The sequence below is a fragment of the Narcine bancroftii genome, chromosome 6 (assembly GCF_036971445.1).
Source record: "Narcine bancroftii isolate sNarBan1 chromosome 6, sNarBan1.hap1, whole genome shotgun sequence".
Taxonomy (NCBI): Eukaryota; Metazoa; Chordata; class Chondrichthyes; order Torpediniformes; family Narcinidae; genus Narcine; species Narcine bancroftii.
In genome coordinates, this window is record NC_091474.1 from 207,034,682 (window position 1) to 207,048,944 (window position 14,263).

General features: G+C 39.4%; 1 protein-coding gene across 3 annotated transcripts in view; it reads left to right on the forward strand.

The window, feature by feature from the left end:
- LOC138736994 (ras-related GTP-binding protein D) overlaps positions 1-14,263 on the forward strand; it is a 37,170-nt gene that overhangs the window by 3,291 nt on the left and 19,616 nt on the right. For all 3 annotated transcript variants that reach the window (XM_069887336.1, XM_069887335.1, XM_069887337.1), the window contains exons 2-3: positions 5,358-5,653; positions 8,004-8,203. In XM_069887336.1, coding sequence (XP_069743437.1) covers positions 5,358-5,653; positions 8,004-8,203 — 496 coding nt within the window. The remainder of the gene's footprint in view (positions 1-5,357; positions 5,654-8,003; positions 8,204-14,263) is intronic.

The window sequence follows — 14,263 nt, forward strand, 5'->3', positions numbered from 1 at the left end:
AGCATCACTCTGGACATTGATGTCATTATCAATGCATGTGTGTTCCCAAGTATTGATGGAAAGGCAGATTTGAGCCTGTCATTATCACTGGAATTGTGGACAGATCTGACATTCCAGATTTGAACTTTATGTTGGGTAGCAGAAGTTCCTGGTGATTGGCTGCTTTTAACACGGCACGGTTAGTGTAGTGGTTAGTGTAATGCTGTTACAGCACCAGCAAATGGGGTTCAAATCCTGCGTTGTCAGTAAGGAGTTCATATGTTCTCCCAGTGTCTGCACGGGTTTCCTCTGGGTGCTCCTGTTTCCTCCTACCCTTCAAAACGTAGTGGGGGGGTTGTAGATTAATTGGGTGTAATTGGGCTGCATGGGCATGTGGGCTAAACTGGCGTGTTATCGTGTTGTATATCTAAATTTTAAATTAAAATTTTAAAAAATTAACATGTGGTAGCTGCAATCTTCACTGCTTAACAGCCCCAAGAAGAATGCATGGCACAGCCCCAGCCATGATACATGACTTTCTTCAACCTCATCAACAGGGAGGAACATGGACTATTTTCTTCAAGTTTGGCAGCACACAGAAATTTGTCCCCATCTTATATTTGCTTCCTGATGGTACACATGTCAGTGAAGACTGATGTCCAACATTCTTCATGGTTTGACACTTTTTTCAGTCTTTCACATTTTACCTCCAACAAACTTCCCATTAGTGTGCAACTGATCTGCATACCTTGAGGAAGGGCTCAGGGCTGAAATATTGGTAACTTATCTTTACCTCCTATGGATGCTGCAAGACTGGCTGAGTTCCTCCAGCATTTTAGTGTTTTGTTCACTTAAACTCCAGCAGCTGGTATGCAGTATGAACGTGATACCCTCATTTGCCAAGGCTGAGTTGCAAGCCACTGATGCATTCTAGAGCATATACCTTGCACTCAAAATTTGCTAAACAGAAGTCTTTCATCAATCTGCCTCTGATATACATCACTGCCTGTTGCCAAAAAAGTTTCATGATGAAACGTGGACCATTTCCCGTATCTCTAAAATCACTTCTAATTGAAGGTGAAGTTCATCAATATCTTCAACATGCTAATTTAGTTTTTGGTTGATTGATAAACCGGGTTCAAATCCAACACTGTCTATAAAGAGTTTGCACGTTCTCCCTGTGTCTGTGTAGATTTCCTCCAGGTACTCTGTTTCTACTCCCCTCCCACCCCACCACATTCCAAAGGCATATGGGGTTAGTAGATTAAATAGTCACATGGGTGTATTTGGGCAGTGTGGCTCATGGGCTGGAAGGGCCTGCTACCATGCTGTCTCTCTAAAGTTTAGAAAAAGGATGCTTGAAGATCAAGGGTTCAGGCTTGATACAAATCTCATGGTGTACCAAGCAGATGTGAGTCCCTGCCCTTCAGTATGCTTTTGGGACCTAGAGTTCCTACAGCAGGAGTCTCATGGCACTATTTATGCTCCTTTGGCCCCAGTGGGCAAAATCATTCATGTGCCCAACTCCCCAAACAGACACAGTATTCCCAGCTTCATCAAAGGGAGAGGTTACCATGTGAAAAGAAGAAAAGATTCAAGGATGTGCCAAAGCCTCCTCAGAAAAATGGCAACATCTCCACTGATTTTTCTTTAGCATTAGGCCTTGAGCACTCAACATGGAGAAGGGGCAAATGGCAGGCTATTGAGAATTTCCAAGCCATGCATCAAGAACATTTACAGGTCCTCTGCAAGGAGAAGAAGCAGTGCTTTTCACAATCAACCCATCAAAAGCCCTCTCTTCTGTCTGTGAAAGAGTCGGCATTTCCCACGGTGGTTACTTCAATCACCTCAGAACCAACAAATTATATTGGAAGTGAACCATCGATAATTGCCTAAGGGAAAGGATCCTTTCTTAAATGTGGAGACCCAAAATTTACACCATATTTCAGTTGTAGTCTAATTAATGCTGTATTAAGCTGTATCAACATTTTTATACTCCATAAAACTTTTAACAAAGGCCTATGTTTTATTTAGCTTCCTAATTACCAGACACTGTTGCGTGATAGCTTTTTTTATTACAGGTACAAGGACCCTTGATATTGCTATATTTTGTAGTCTCGTTCTGTTCTCATGGGTCACCTCACCCAAGTAATTAATGTAAATTGTAAATACAGTAGTTGAGGCTGTAGTACTTAATCCCTGTGTCATGCCACTTTTTTTTGGGCCTTAGGGCACTGTGGTTTAGTTGAATGGATTTGGAATGGTTGAGTTCAAATGAGCTCAACTAAAAATGGTTGAGTTCAACTAAAAATGCTGTTTAGTTAACTGATGCAGCTTGGTTGAACATTGAGCACTAGAAGCCCACCTGATGTTGTTAAGCTATGAAACATTTTGGATTATTTGTGAATAATAACACTGGACAGCACATTTTTTAATCAGATTTGTTTCCTGAAAAAAAAACTGGGAACTATGATAAACAACATGAAGTTGAACACAAAATTAATTTCAGATTTGCTGTAACACATAGGAAGTTGGAGAAATATTAAGTTAACTTTTATTAAATTTAGCATATTGATTCGCATAATGATGCTGACACATTGGGTTAGTTCAAATGACCTAAAAATGTTCTCCTGCTGATTTCTGTTTGTACTCTGCTTCTGATGCCTCTTGTGCCAGTGTCCGACAATAATTGGCCAGCATTGATGGATTCCAGTTGCCTTCATTCCGCTTTTCCATGGTCACAATGTCCTGGTGAAACCTTTCACCATATTTATCACTGGCTCCACCAAGATCAACAGGGAAGAAGTCAAAGTGTGAATGCAGAAAATGAATTTTCAATGACATGCTGCACCTCATGGTTTTGTATGCTTGAAGTAGACTTACAACCTATTTTTGTCATTTCCTGTAATATTTTATCTAAAAAAAAATGGTGTGAGATGGGAAGATTTTAAGGTGATTTTCATGATCAGCAGCTCAAAATCCATAAAAAATACATCCAGAATTGTCCAGGAAGCAAAATCTTTGTTGTCCAGTGTAATTGTTGCTTTAAGGCTGTTGCTGTTATTTCCTTCAGGACTGCCTCATGTTATAATTGCTCTCTAAGCTACAATAATGTTTCATAATGAGCCCTTGAACAAAGAGGAAATCCTTGTTTTGTGATGTTTGTGCCTTGTGTACATTTGTTTGCAGTTTCTACAAATGGACTTTGTTGAACGTTAGGTATCAACAGAACAATGAATATTCCACAGAAGAGAAACGTCAACCAGATCATAATATTTTGTAAAGTCCATCTGCATTAATTTCACATCCACACAGCAACCAATGTGGGTATATGGCACCTTAGCATAATGGAAAAAAACAAAGCACTTCACAGGAGTGCCAAAAAGTGGCAGAAAGGCAGATGCTTTATGTGTCTTAATTTCACACAAGCACTTAGCAGCCTTTGTTATGAGATGGCAGGTCAAGAGCAGATGCCCTGGCTAATTTTTCCCTGTCTAGCTTAGGGGTCAGCTATAGAGCTCAATTTTCAGTCTAGCTGAGATCAGCTAACTGAGAACCAACCAGGAATCAAACCTCAACCATTCTTTTTAAAATTTTTAAATTTTTCACACTATGAACCATACAGACCAAAATACACACAAACATTTCCCTCTTGAATATACACAGTCATTCTTTTCCCCCCTCCCTTCTCTTCCTCCTTCACCCCCCCTCCTCACCCACTCAACGTTCAACATATATGATGCATTAAACCTATTAAACAATGTCATCACACAATGAAAATAAACAAGAAATTTGTGTCATCTACTTTTACATACTGGGTCAGTTCATTTTGTCTTCTTCTCCTTCTGTCATTTTAGGCGGTGGAGGTCCGCGGTAGGACCTCTCTGTTGTGTTCCATGTACGGTTCCCAAATTTGTTCGAATACTGTGATGTTTTGAACAAATGAAGTACAAATATGGTATAACTCACAGTACAATGTTTGCATACCACCAACTGAAAACCTCCTTGAAGGACAAATTGGGAAGCAGGCTGAGGTTACCAGAAGGAAGCAATTTCTGGGAATTATAGCCCAGTGAGTCTTACATCAGTGGTGGGCAAACTACTGGAGAGGATTCTTTATGAGCATTTAGAGAACTACTACCTTCTCAGGGATGGTCGGCCTGTCTTTGTGAGGGAAAGGTCGTGGCTCACAAGCCTTATTGTTTTTTTTAGGTGATAACAAAATAAATTGATGAAGGTAGAATAGTAGATGTGTTGTATATGGATTTTAATGAGGCATTTGACAAGGTTCCCCATGGGGAAGTTTTAGGGAAGGAATTCCAGAGCTTAGGACCCGGTTAGTTAAAAGCATGGTGGCTGATGGAGTAATGAAATGCATGCATACTCAAAGCCAGAAATCACTTGAGCACAGATGTCAGGAGAGCATTGTAGGGCTGGAGCAAGTTCCAGATATGGAAAGCTAAAGCAATGGAGGGATTTAAACAAAAAATTCAAATTGGGGCTATCAGGTGGGTGTGCAACAAAACCATGAGCGATGAGGCAAAAACAAACTGAAATGAGGATTCAATGGGTCAGGCAACATCTGTGGAGGCAAAGGGATAGTTGACATTTTGGGTCAAGTCCTTGCATCAAGACTTGTATTCAGAGTGAAGCAGCTGAATCTTGGATGATGACAATTTTATGGAGATGAGAGACCAATCAAGACACCTTTCAAATAATTAACCAATTTCAGCTCTTGGTGAAATAGCACATGGTTTTCTATGGGTAGCTGGAGTGAAATGTAGAAGTCACAGCTTTCTAATGATGCCACCAGAATAGAAGATTGCAACTAAATCTGCACTTCTAATTTCACCAGTTTATGCCAGAATAGGATCCTTACAAATCTCTAATTTCTAACTGAAAATTTCTCCGATCACAACTAAAGATAACTTTTAGCAGAATGCTTCATTGTGTGGTCTACTGTAGAACCCTACTCATTTAAAGTCCTCATGTGGCCATGCTTTTGCATTGAGAATAATTGAGGGTAAGGGACACTCCAAATAGGTAGCAACTTCCAGTGATCAGAGATATTAGCAAAGAAGAGGTTGCAATCCAGATTGCTATGTTAGTCAAGAATCCTTGCTATAAGAAAAATTGTGTGAGAAAATCCATGTTCTCGTAAGGAAATGTAGCAAACTAGAGTTGCATGCTCAGCATGTGGATGCCTTATTCTTCTACTGACAGTTTTCTTTTCACAAAGTTTCAGATGCTTTGTGGAAAGTGGTACATGTCTAGGGGGAATTGTTAGTTCAGGGGAAAAAAAGGAATAAAAGTGCTTCTGATTGCCCAGTCTCCCCTTCTTCCATGTATGGAATAATTTTTACCTTTCTGTCTTTTAGTTATGCATTTCAGTGATGACTGCTGTGTGGAGGTGAAACCCAGAATCTTGCTGATGGGATTGAGAAGAAGTGGCAAGTCTTCTATTCAGAAAGTGGTCTTCCACAAAATGTCACCTAATGAGACGCTCTTCTTAGAGAGCACCAACAAAATCTGCCGTGACGATATCTCCAATAGCTCTTTTGTCAATTTTCAAATCTGGGATTTTCCTGGGCAGATTGACTTTTTTGACCCCACATTTGACTATGAGATGATTTTCCGAGGGACAGGAGCCTTGATATTTGTGATTGATTCACAGGTAAGATATTGTGCACCATATTTAAATATTAAATATAATCTTGTGATGTTTAAATGTGTGCCTAGAATTGTCAGGCCCAAAAAAAAAATCACATTAAACTGTTACTGTACTGCAAACCCTATGTTTGCATACCAGATGCTGGGAAATTCAAGAATTAAGACTTTTCCTTTGTGGTTTTGCCAGGTCATCTGGAATTGGGGAGGTCATGGGGGAAGGAGACTTAGGGTTGAGGGAGCAAAGAAGATCCACTGATGGAGGGTCAGTCTGTAGTGGGTTTTGATGGACCAGAGTGGGGATTTCAGTGACATCTACCCAGTTGGTGCTTGGAAGGGTGGAACATCAGTGGCCAGGATTAGTTAAGGCAGACTTGATGCACAGATTGGCAGACCAGTGTGTTTAGGATGGAATAATTAAAAGGTTGCTGATGCAGAATCTGGACCCAAAATGTCGACTTGTCACATTCCCTCTGCAGATACTGCCTGATCTGCTGAGCTTCTCCAACAGTTTGATTCTTTTGCTCCAGATTCCAGCATCTGCTGCCTCCTACGTCTTCATTCATGAAACTAATAGGTAGTAGAGATTGTGACAGGTTCAAAAACTTGGAAGTGGTGAGGTGATTGTTTATTTTTTGGTGGGAGATGTGGGGGAACTGTGAAGGATATTTTGAGGGGAAGAAAATTACATTTCTGAGTTAATTTCCCAGTCCTGGTTTAAGATCTATTCAATGAATTTCCATTAAAGTCACATGGAACCATGCTTCACAGGCAGATTTGATACTTGCTTTTGCCTAAATAGCCTATGGATAGTCTAGATCATTTACGTATCATTGAACATCCTCTGAGTGGTATCAATTGTGGAGGGGGAGGACGTGGACCTGTCCTCGGGCCTGCGCAAAGGAGCTTTTAGGTGGAGTGCAGTGTGCGCAGTACTGGCCCCACCCTGTATCAATTGTATGCCACAGCATGTGTCCAGAAGATAGAATCCATTATTTTTTTCAGGCACATGGATTGCAAAAATTGCAGTCTTTGATCATATGGTGATATCCTGATAGTCATTCGGGTTTTATTTTTCATTGAAATTGAATCACAAAATGTACAGAAACATTGTACTGTACTACCAAATCTATTTTCTGGACAATGATACACATTTTATCCAATATCTTAAGAGCTATGGGAAATTTAATTAGGTATTGAACATTTAAATAATTAATCTTTCGTCATGATTATCCGTTTCTAAATCAGATTAGATTGTTGAGATAATTGTGAACCATAATATGGGCTTTTTATGGAAAATGAGAGTGTACCCTTTTAAATATACAGTAAAAACCCTGTTGTTCCAGAATTCAAGCAACCAGCAAAAAAAATTGTGGAAAATAAATAGGTAAAAGATATGGAAGTTTAAAATTGTCGCGCCTCGCTATATTATTTGCCAATCACAGACAACCAGGAAATTCACTTATCCGGCATCTACCAATCCTCATAGGTGCCGGATGTAAGGGGTTTTATTGTATGTGATCAATTGACAAATATGTTCATACTGTGTTTTCTATGTATAGTCATCATTAATACTTTTTCCTTTAAAAATGCTGAATATATTAGATTTTATATTTTCCAATTACATTACTAATTTTACATTCCATAAAAGCTTGCTTCCTTGAAAATATTTTCTGCACAATTTAATGTCCAATTTATATTACAGCCAAAGTGAAATTATTTGAGATAATAACCACCCTCAGAGTTCCTCAACCATCACTCTACTTGCGTTTGAGAGAGAAACCATGCAATAAACATTCAAATAAATTGTAAACTTAGCAATAAATATCTGGACTCACCAGGGTTCCTGAAATAACAAAACCAATAGTCTCAACCTCAGATATGTTATCCGAAATGCATGTTCCTGATGTCAGACAGAAGCCCACAAATGTTCTCCTGGCATAATCTTTTATCCCAAGGAATGAAAGTCTGAGAGAAAAGAGATACCAAGGAATTAGTATATTGTCAGAAAGAACAACGAGTAACATTTCTTTTGAGGAATTTAAATGTTTGAACATTTTATTTGTCATTGACAGTGACAACAAGGAAATTAAGCTAGAAAGCAAACTGGCCACAGATAACTATTGAAATTAATGTCAGAATTTAACTGGAGAAGTGACTTGGAGATCGTTGGCATTGCATTGTTCTAGTTGTTACACCCCTTATCCCAGACTAATTTCCTGCTCAATGGCTAATCAATAAAATTTACAAAGAAGTGAAAAGTAAGATGAGAAAATAAAGAGAATATTGGTTTCCAGTAGTAATTCTTTTTTAACCTTCAGTACATATTGTGAAATAATTTTTTTAATGAAATTTAGGATGATTACATGGAGGCTTTGGCCAGACTGCATCTCACGGTGTCCAGAGCATACAAAGTAAACAAAGAGATAAATTTTGAAGTTTTCATTCATAAAGTAGATGGTTTATCTGATGACCACAAAATAGAAACACAAAGAGATATCCATCAACGAGCAAATGATGATCTTGCAGATGCAGGTCTGGAAAAAATTCATCTCAGGTGAGACTCTCTTGAAACTATATTTACTGGTATACAATACTGAACGCTGCTTTCCTACAATAAAGATGTAATAAGACTAAATATATCTCAGGCAATTATGCTGATTAATCTACTATTTCAAACTCTACAGCATTTTGTCAATCCTCCATTTTATTTTCTTTGGAACTCTCTGCCCAAAGAAATTGTAAAGACTGTCTCTTTAAATATATTAAAAGAGTTAAATAGATTATTGCAAAGCAAGTGAATTATGGGGAAAAGTCAGGTAGATGGATCTGAGTCCATGGCCAGATGAGCCATGATCTTATCAAATGGCAGAGCAGGCTCAATGGGTCAGATGGCCTACTCCTGCTCCTATTTCTAATGTTAAAAACAACAGCTTATCATTGCCAAATATTCAGTGATTACATCAAGTTCAAATAAAAGAATGTCTTTTAAATTTGACATTTGCTATAATTATTATAACTTAATTCTGGTGCTCTAACAAGAGGAACCTATTGATCCAAAACTGCATTTGTTGGTAAAACCCAAGTAGCATAATTATCTCAGCAAACACTTATGACAGGAGAGAGAGCCATGTGTGAATGAATGGAATCAACTGCTAGTAATTAAATGTGACTGGAAATTGAACCTGTCCATGACCTTTTGTCACCTCTAGCCTCCCTTCAGACTATTCACAATAATATTATGGACCTAGAGGACCACAAAACCCAGCAGCAATACAAATTCACCAAGACAGATGGTTACTTAAAGAAAAGTCATTTTTAATTTTCTTTAAACATAAAACCAGGATCAAACTTTAACTTTCAACTTAACCTAACAACCTCCTTCTAATTCTAAGCACGTGTGTATGTAATGTGTATAAGTTCAGAAAAATTATTTGATTCACAGTCCAATCTCATTTCTCACTCCTCCAAGTTCACTGGTATTAGGCAATTCTTATGCTGTGCACATATTTTAACATTTATGAATTTTCACCAAGCTCTGGTGTTTAAAGGCAATTCGTTACTACTCAGGAAGGTTCTTGTCGGTTTCAGAGAGAGATTCGTTGCTCATTGGATGCACACAAACTGATTTACTTCCATCAGTCACTTCAGTGTCTTGCCGAAGAAACTTGCCCCATCAGGGTTTTCCAAGTGAAAACCTCTTCTTCTGCAGGTCACCACAAAGTTCCTTTTGTTTACCTTATTTCAGGTGAAACACTCTAGCCAGCCATTTCCTCTTATATGGACCACAAGGGGTTTCAACAGGCTGAACTTAGAACTCACAACCCGTCTTCAAAATGGGGTTTCAACAAACTGCCAGCTTGCCATGACTGCAGAAACCAGTTCATTCTCTCTCTCTTAGAGAAAGTCTGTTTGGTCTCTTCTCTTTCTCTGCTTACAAAACCACATGACCTTCTTAGAAGGGCAAACTTCAACCAGGCAAATTGGAACACAAAACCCAAAATTCTGAGCCCCTTCATCTGTTGCTTTCAAAACAATAATCTATTACTCCACAGCAGGTCCAATTAACACTTACTTGAGAAGTCTCTTGAGCTTCAGTTCTTCCATTTGCATCTCCTTATTGAAAACCTCTTGCAAAGCTGTTTTTATTGTCTTTACAAAGGCACTGGGCCTGGAGTGTCTGGTTTGAGCCAAGCTCTTGGATTTTAAATGAGATCTGTTTTGTGAAGTGTTTCTGTTTGTTTGTGACCAACACTGCTCCTACAATCTATCTCCTTCAAAAACATATCTATATACAATATAAAATATGATATAATCTGTTACAACATCACCATGTCTTTTGCAAACTTGCTAACCCACCTTTCCACTTCCTCATCCATGTCATTTATAAAAATCTCCAAGAGGAGGGGGTCCCAGAAATGACCTCCATAGAACACCACTGGTCAATGACCACCATACAAAATACGAACCATCAACAACCTCCCTCTGCTTTCTCTGGGCAAGCTAATTCTGTATCCACAAAGGAAGACTTCCTTGGATTCCATGCCTCCTTACATTCTGAATGTGCCTTGCATGGGAAACCTTATGAAATTTTAATTTTAAATTTAACTATTTAAAATACAGACATACAGCATAGTTACAGGCCATTTTGGCCCATGAGCTGCACCACCTAATTTACACTCCATTAACCTACACCCCCAGTACGTCTTGAATGGTGGGAGAAAATTGGAGCCCCTGGAGAAAACGAATGCAGACAGAGGGAGAATGTACAGTCACCTGTGACAGAGTAGATAGAAATGTTTCTGGGAGATTGGAAAAGGTTTGTTAGGGTAGGTCATATGCAAACACTTTAAAACAGATCTTATTTGAAATGCTGGAGCTCTGATATTACTGGAGACATAGTGGCTTCTCACACCTTTTTGCAAGAACTTTGAAGAGTCACTAAATGGGTTCTTGTTTACCCAAAAGCAACAGATGAAAAAGAATGTTTGCTCCTATTGTCTACAGGAGAGTTTTGCTGTTGTAAGAGGGTCATGTGGTTTGGCAAGCAGAGAAAATCAAACAGGCTTTGTCTCAGTCTCTGTATGTGTGCGAGAGAGAGAGAGAGAGAGAAGCAGAGATCAGTATCAGCCAGCAGAAGTTGCTGGAACTGAAACAGTACAAGCCAGCAAGCTTTTGGAGGACAGCCTGGTTGAAACCCTCATTGTTCATGCAAAAGAAGAGGACTGGCTATCTAATGTTTCTCTTGGAATAAGAGAAACAGAAAGGAACTCTGTGATGACCTGAAAGAAAGAGGTTATCATCTGGAGAACCTGATGGGGCGAGTTTTGTCAGCAAGACACTGAGATGACTGATGGAAGTACATTAGTTGTGGATGTCCTGGAACAACACATCTCTCTCTGAAAACCAACAAGAACCTTCCTGAGTGGTAACCATTTACCTTTCAAGCACCAAAGCCTGGTGAACTTTATACATGTTAAATTCTGTGCACAGTATAAGAATTGCTTTCAACCAATGAACTTGGAGGAATGAGAAGTGAGATTGGACTGTGAACCAAAGAACTTTTATGAACTTACACACACATTAAATACACGTGCACTTAGAATTAGAAGGGGGTTAAGTTAGGTAAAGTAAGTTAATAGTGATAATTTAAAGTGTAATTCTGTTTACATGCTTAAAGATCATTAAAATCAACTTTTGTTTAAGTAACTATTTGTCTTGGTTAATATCTACTGCTGCTGGATTTTGGGGGTCCTTTGACTCGTAACACACCTTACAGACTGTGCAGGATTTGAGCCCTTTTCCAATCCCGATCACCAACTGTGCTGCCCTTACTGCCTTACTGAAATCCATGTACACTACATCGAACCTCTTTGCTACAGCCTCAAAGAATTCAGTCAGGCTCATGAGACATGAATTTGACTGAACAAAGCCATGCTCATCAGATTATGCCTCTCTAAATGCTTGTAAATTCTGTCTCTCAGGATCTTCTCCAACATCTTGCCCACCATGGAAGTAAGATTTACCCATCTGTAATTCCCTTGGTTATCTCTTCTCCCTTTCTTGAACATGGGAACAACATTTGCAACCCTCCAATCCTGTTGTACGTCTCCCTTCCTGAGTGATGATGCAAAGACCATCACCAGTGGTTCAGCAATCTCCTCCCTCAATTCCCATAGTTTCCTTGTGTAAACCTCACCTGGTTCTGGACACTTATCTAACCACGCTTTTTCAAAAGTTCCACCACTTCTTTCTGAATGACAACATGCTCAAGCATTTCAGTCTGCTTTAAGTCATCCTCACAATTACCAAGGAACTCTTCTTTGGTGAATACAGAAGCAAAATACTTATTAAGGACCTCTGCTACCTTCTCTGACTCAATGAACATAGAACCATAGAACTCCTTCCTTTGGCTTGGCTTCACGGATGAAGATTTATGGAGGGGTAATGTCCACGTCAGCTGCAGGCTCATTTGTGGCTGACAAGTCCGATGCGGGACAGGCAGACACGGTTGCAGCGGTTGCAAGGGAAAATTGGTTGGTTGGGGTTGGGTGATGGGTTTTTCCTCCTTTGCCTTTTGTCAGTGAGGTGGGCTCTGCGGTCTTCTTCAAAAGAGGTTGCTGCCCGCCGAACTGTGAGGCGCCAAGATGCACGGTTTGATATCAGCCCACTGGCGGTGGTCCACAGCACAGAAATAGGCCTTTCATCCATTTTAGTCTATGCTGAATTATTATTCTGCCTAGTCCCACTGACCTGCAGCCTGAACATAGTCCTCCATACCCCCACAATCCATGTACCTATCCAAATTATTAAAAATTAAAGTTGAGCCTGCATTCACTTCAGCTGGAAGCTCATTCCTCACTGCCACCACTCTGTGTGAAGAAGTTCCTTGAATGTTCCCTCTAAGCCTTTCCCCTTTCACCCTTAACCCATGTCCTCTGTTTTGTATCTCACCTACCCTCAGTGGAAAAAGTCTACCTATGTTTACTCTCACAATTTTAAATATCTCTATCAAATCTCCCCTCATTGTTCTATGCTCCAGGGAATAAAGTCCTAACCTGTTCAAACTTTCCCTGTAATTCAGTTCCTGAAGTCCAGGCAACATCCTAGTAAATCTTCTTTGCATTCTTTCAATCTTTTTGATATGTTTCCTGTAGTTAGATGACCAAAACTGCACACAATACTTCAAATCTGGCTTCACCAATATCTTGTACAATTTTACCATATTGTCCTAACTCCTATACTTTGATTTATGAAGTCAATATGCCAAAAGGTATTTTTACAACCCTATCTACCTGTAATGACACTTTCAGGGAATTATATATCTGTATTCCCAGATCCTCTGTTAACTCCCATTTATCATGTATGTCCCTTCTTGGTTTGTCCTTCCAAAATGCAACACATCACACTTGTCTGCATTAAATTCCATCTGCCATTTTTCAGCCCATTTTTCCAGCTGGTTTAGATACCTCTGAAAGCTTTGAAAGTCACCCTCACTGTCCACAACACCTCCAATCACTATGTCAACTGCAATTTTGCTAATCTAATTTACCACACTTTCATTATATCACTGATACAAATGACAAATAACAATTATCCCAACATTGGTCCCTGAGGCAAATCACTAGTCACAAGCCTCTAGTCAGAGATGCAATCATCCACTGCCACTTTCTAGCTTCTCCCATGTAGCCAATATTGAATTCAATTGACTACCTCCCCATCTGAACCTTTCTGACTAACCACCCATGTGGGACCTTGTTAAAGGCCCTACTGAAGTTCATGTTGACAACATCTACAGTCTTTCCTCAACGTTCCAGGTAACTTCCTTGAAAAACTTTGTAAAATTGGTTAAACATGACCAACCACACACAAAGCTATGTTAACTCTCCTTAATCATTTCCTGGCTATTACTAACATCAGGCTCACCAGCCTACTATTATTTTGGGTTACATTTGAAGCCATTTTTAAACAATGGAACATGAGCTACCTTCCAATCCTCCAACAACCTCATCTGTAGCTACAGCCTTTTTAAATATTTCTGCCAGGGCCCTTGCAATTTCTACACTAGCCTCCCTCAAGGTCTGAGGGAATATTTTGTCAGGCCACGGGGATTTATCCACCCTTATTTACTTTAAGACAGGAAGCACTTCCTCCTCCTCTTTAATCTGTATAGGCTCCATGACCTCACTGCTTGTTTTCCTTACTTCCTTAGACTCTGCACCAGTTTCTTGAGTAAATAGATGCAAAAAAAAACTCATTCAAGTTCTCCCATACAGAGCCGTCCACTCTGATCTTCAAGGGGACCAATTTTGTCCTTTACTATCCTTTTGCTCTTAATATACCTGTAAAAGCAGAAGATTTTTCTTCACATTGTCAGCCAAAACAATCTCATGTTTTCTGTTAGCCTTCCTGATTTCTTTCTTGCACTTTTAAATACTGCTGAAGTATTTGTTCCATGTTGCCAATACTTGCTGGATATCTCTCTTCTTCCAAACCAGATCCCCAATATCCCTCAAAAACCAAGGTTCCCCATGCTTGTTTACTTTGTCTTTAATCCACACAGGAACATAAATTGTATTCTCAAAATTTCACCTTTGAAGGTTTTCCACTCACCTAG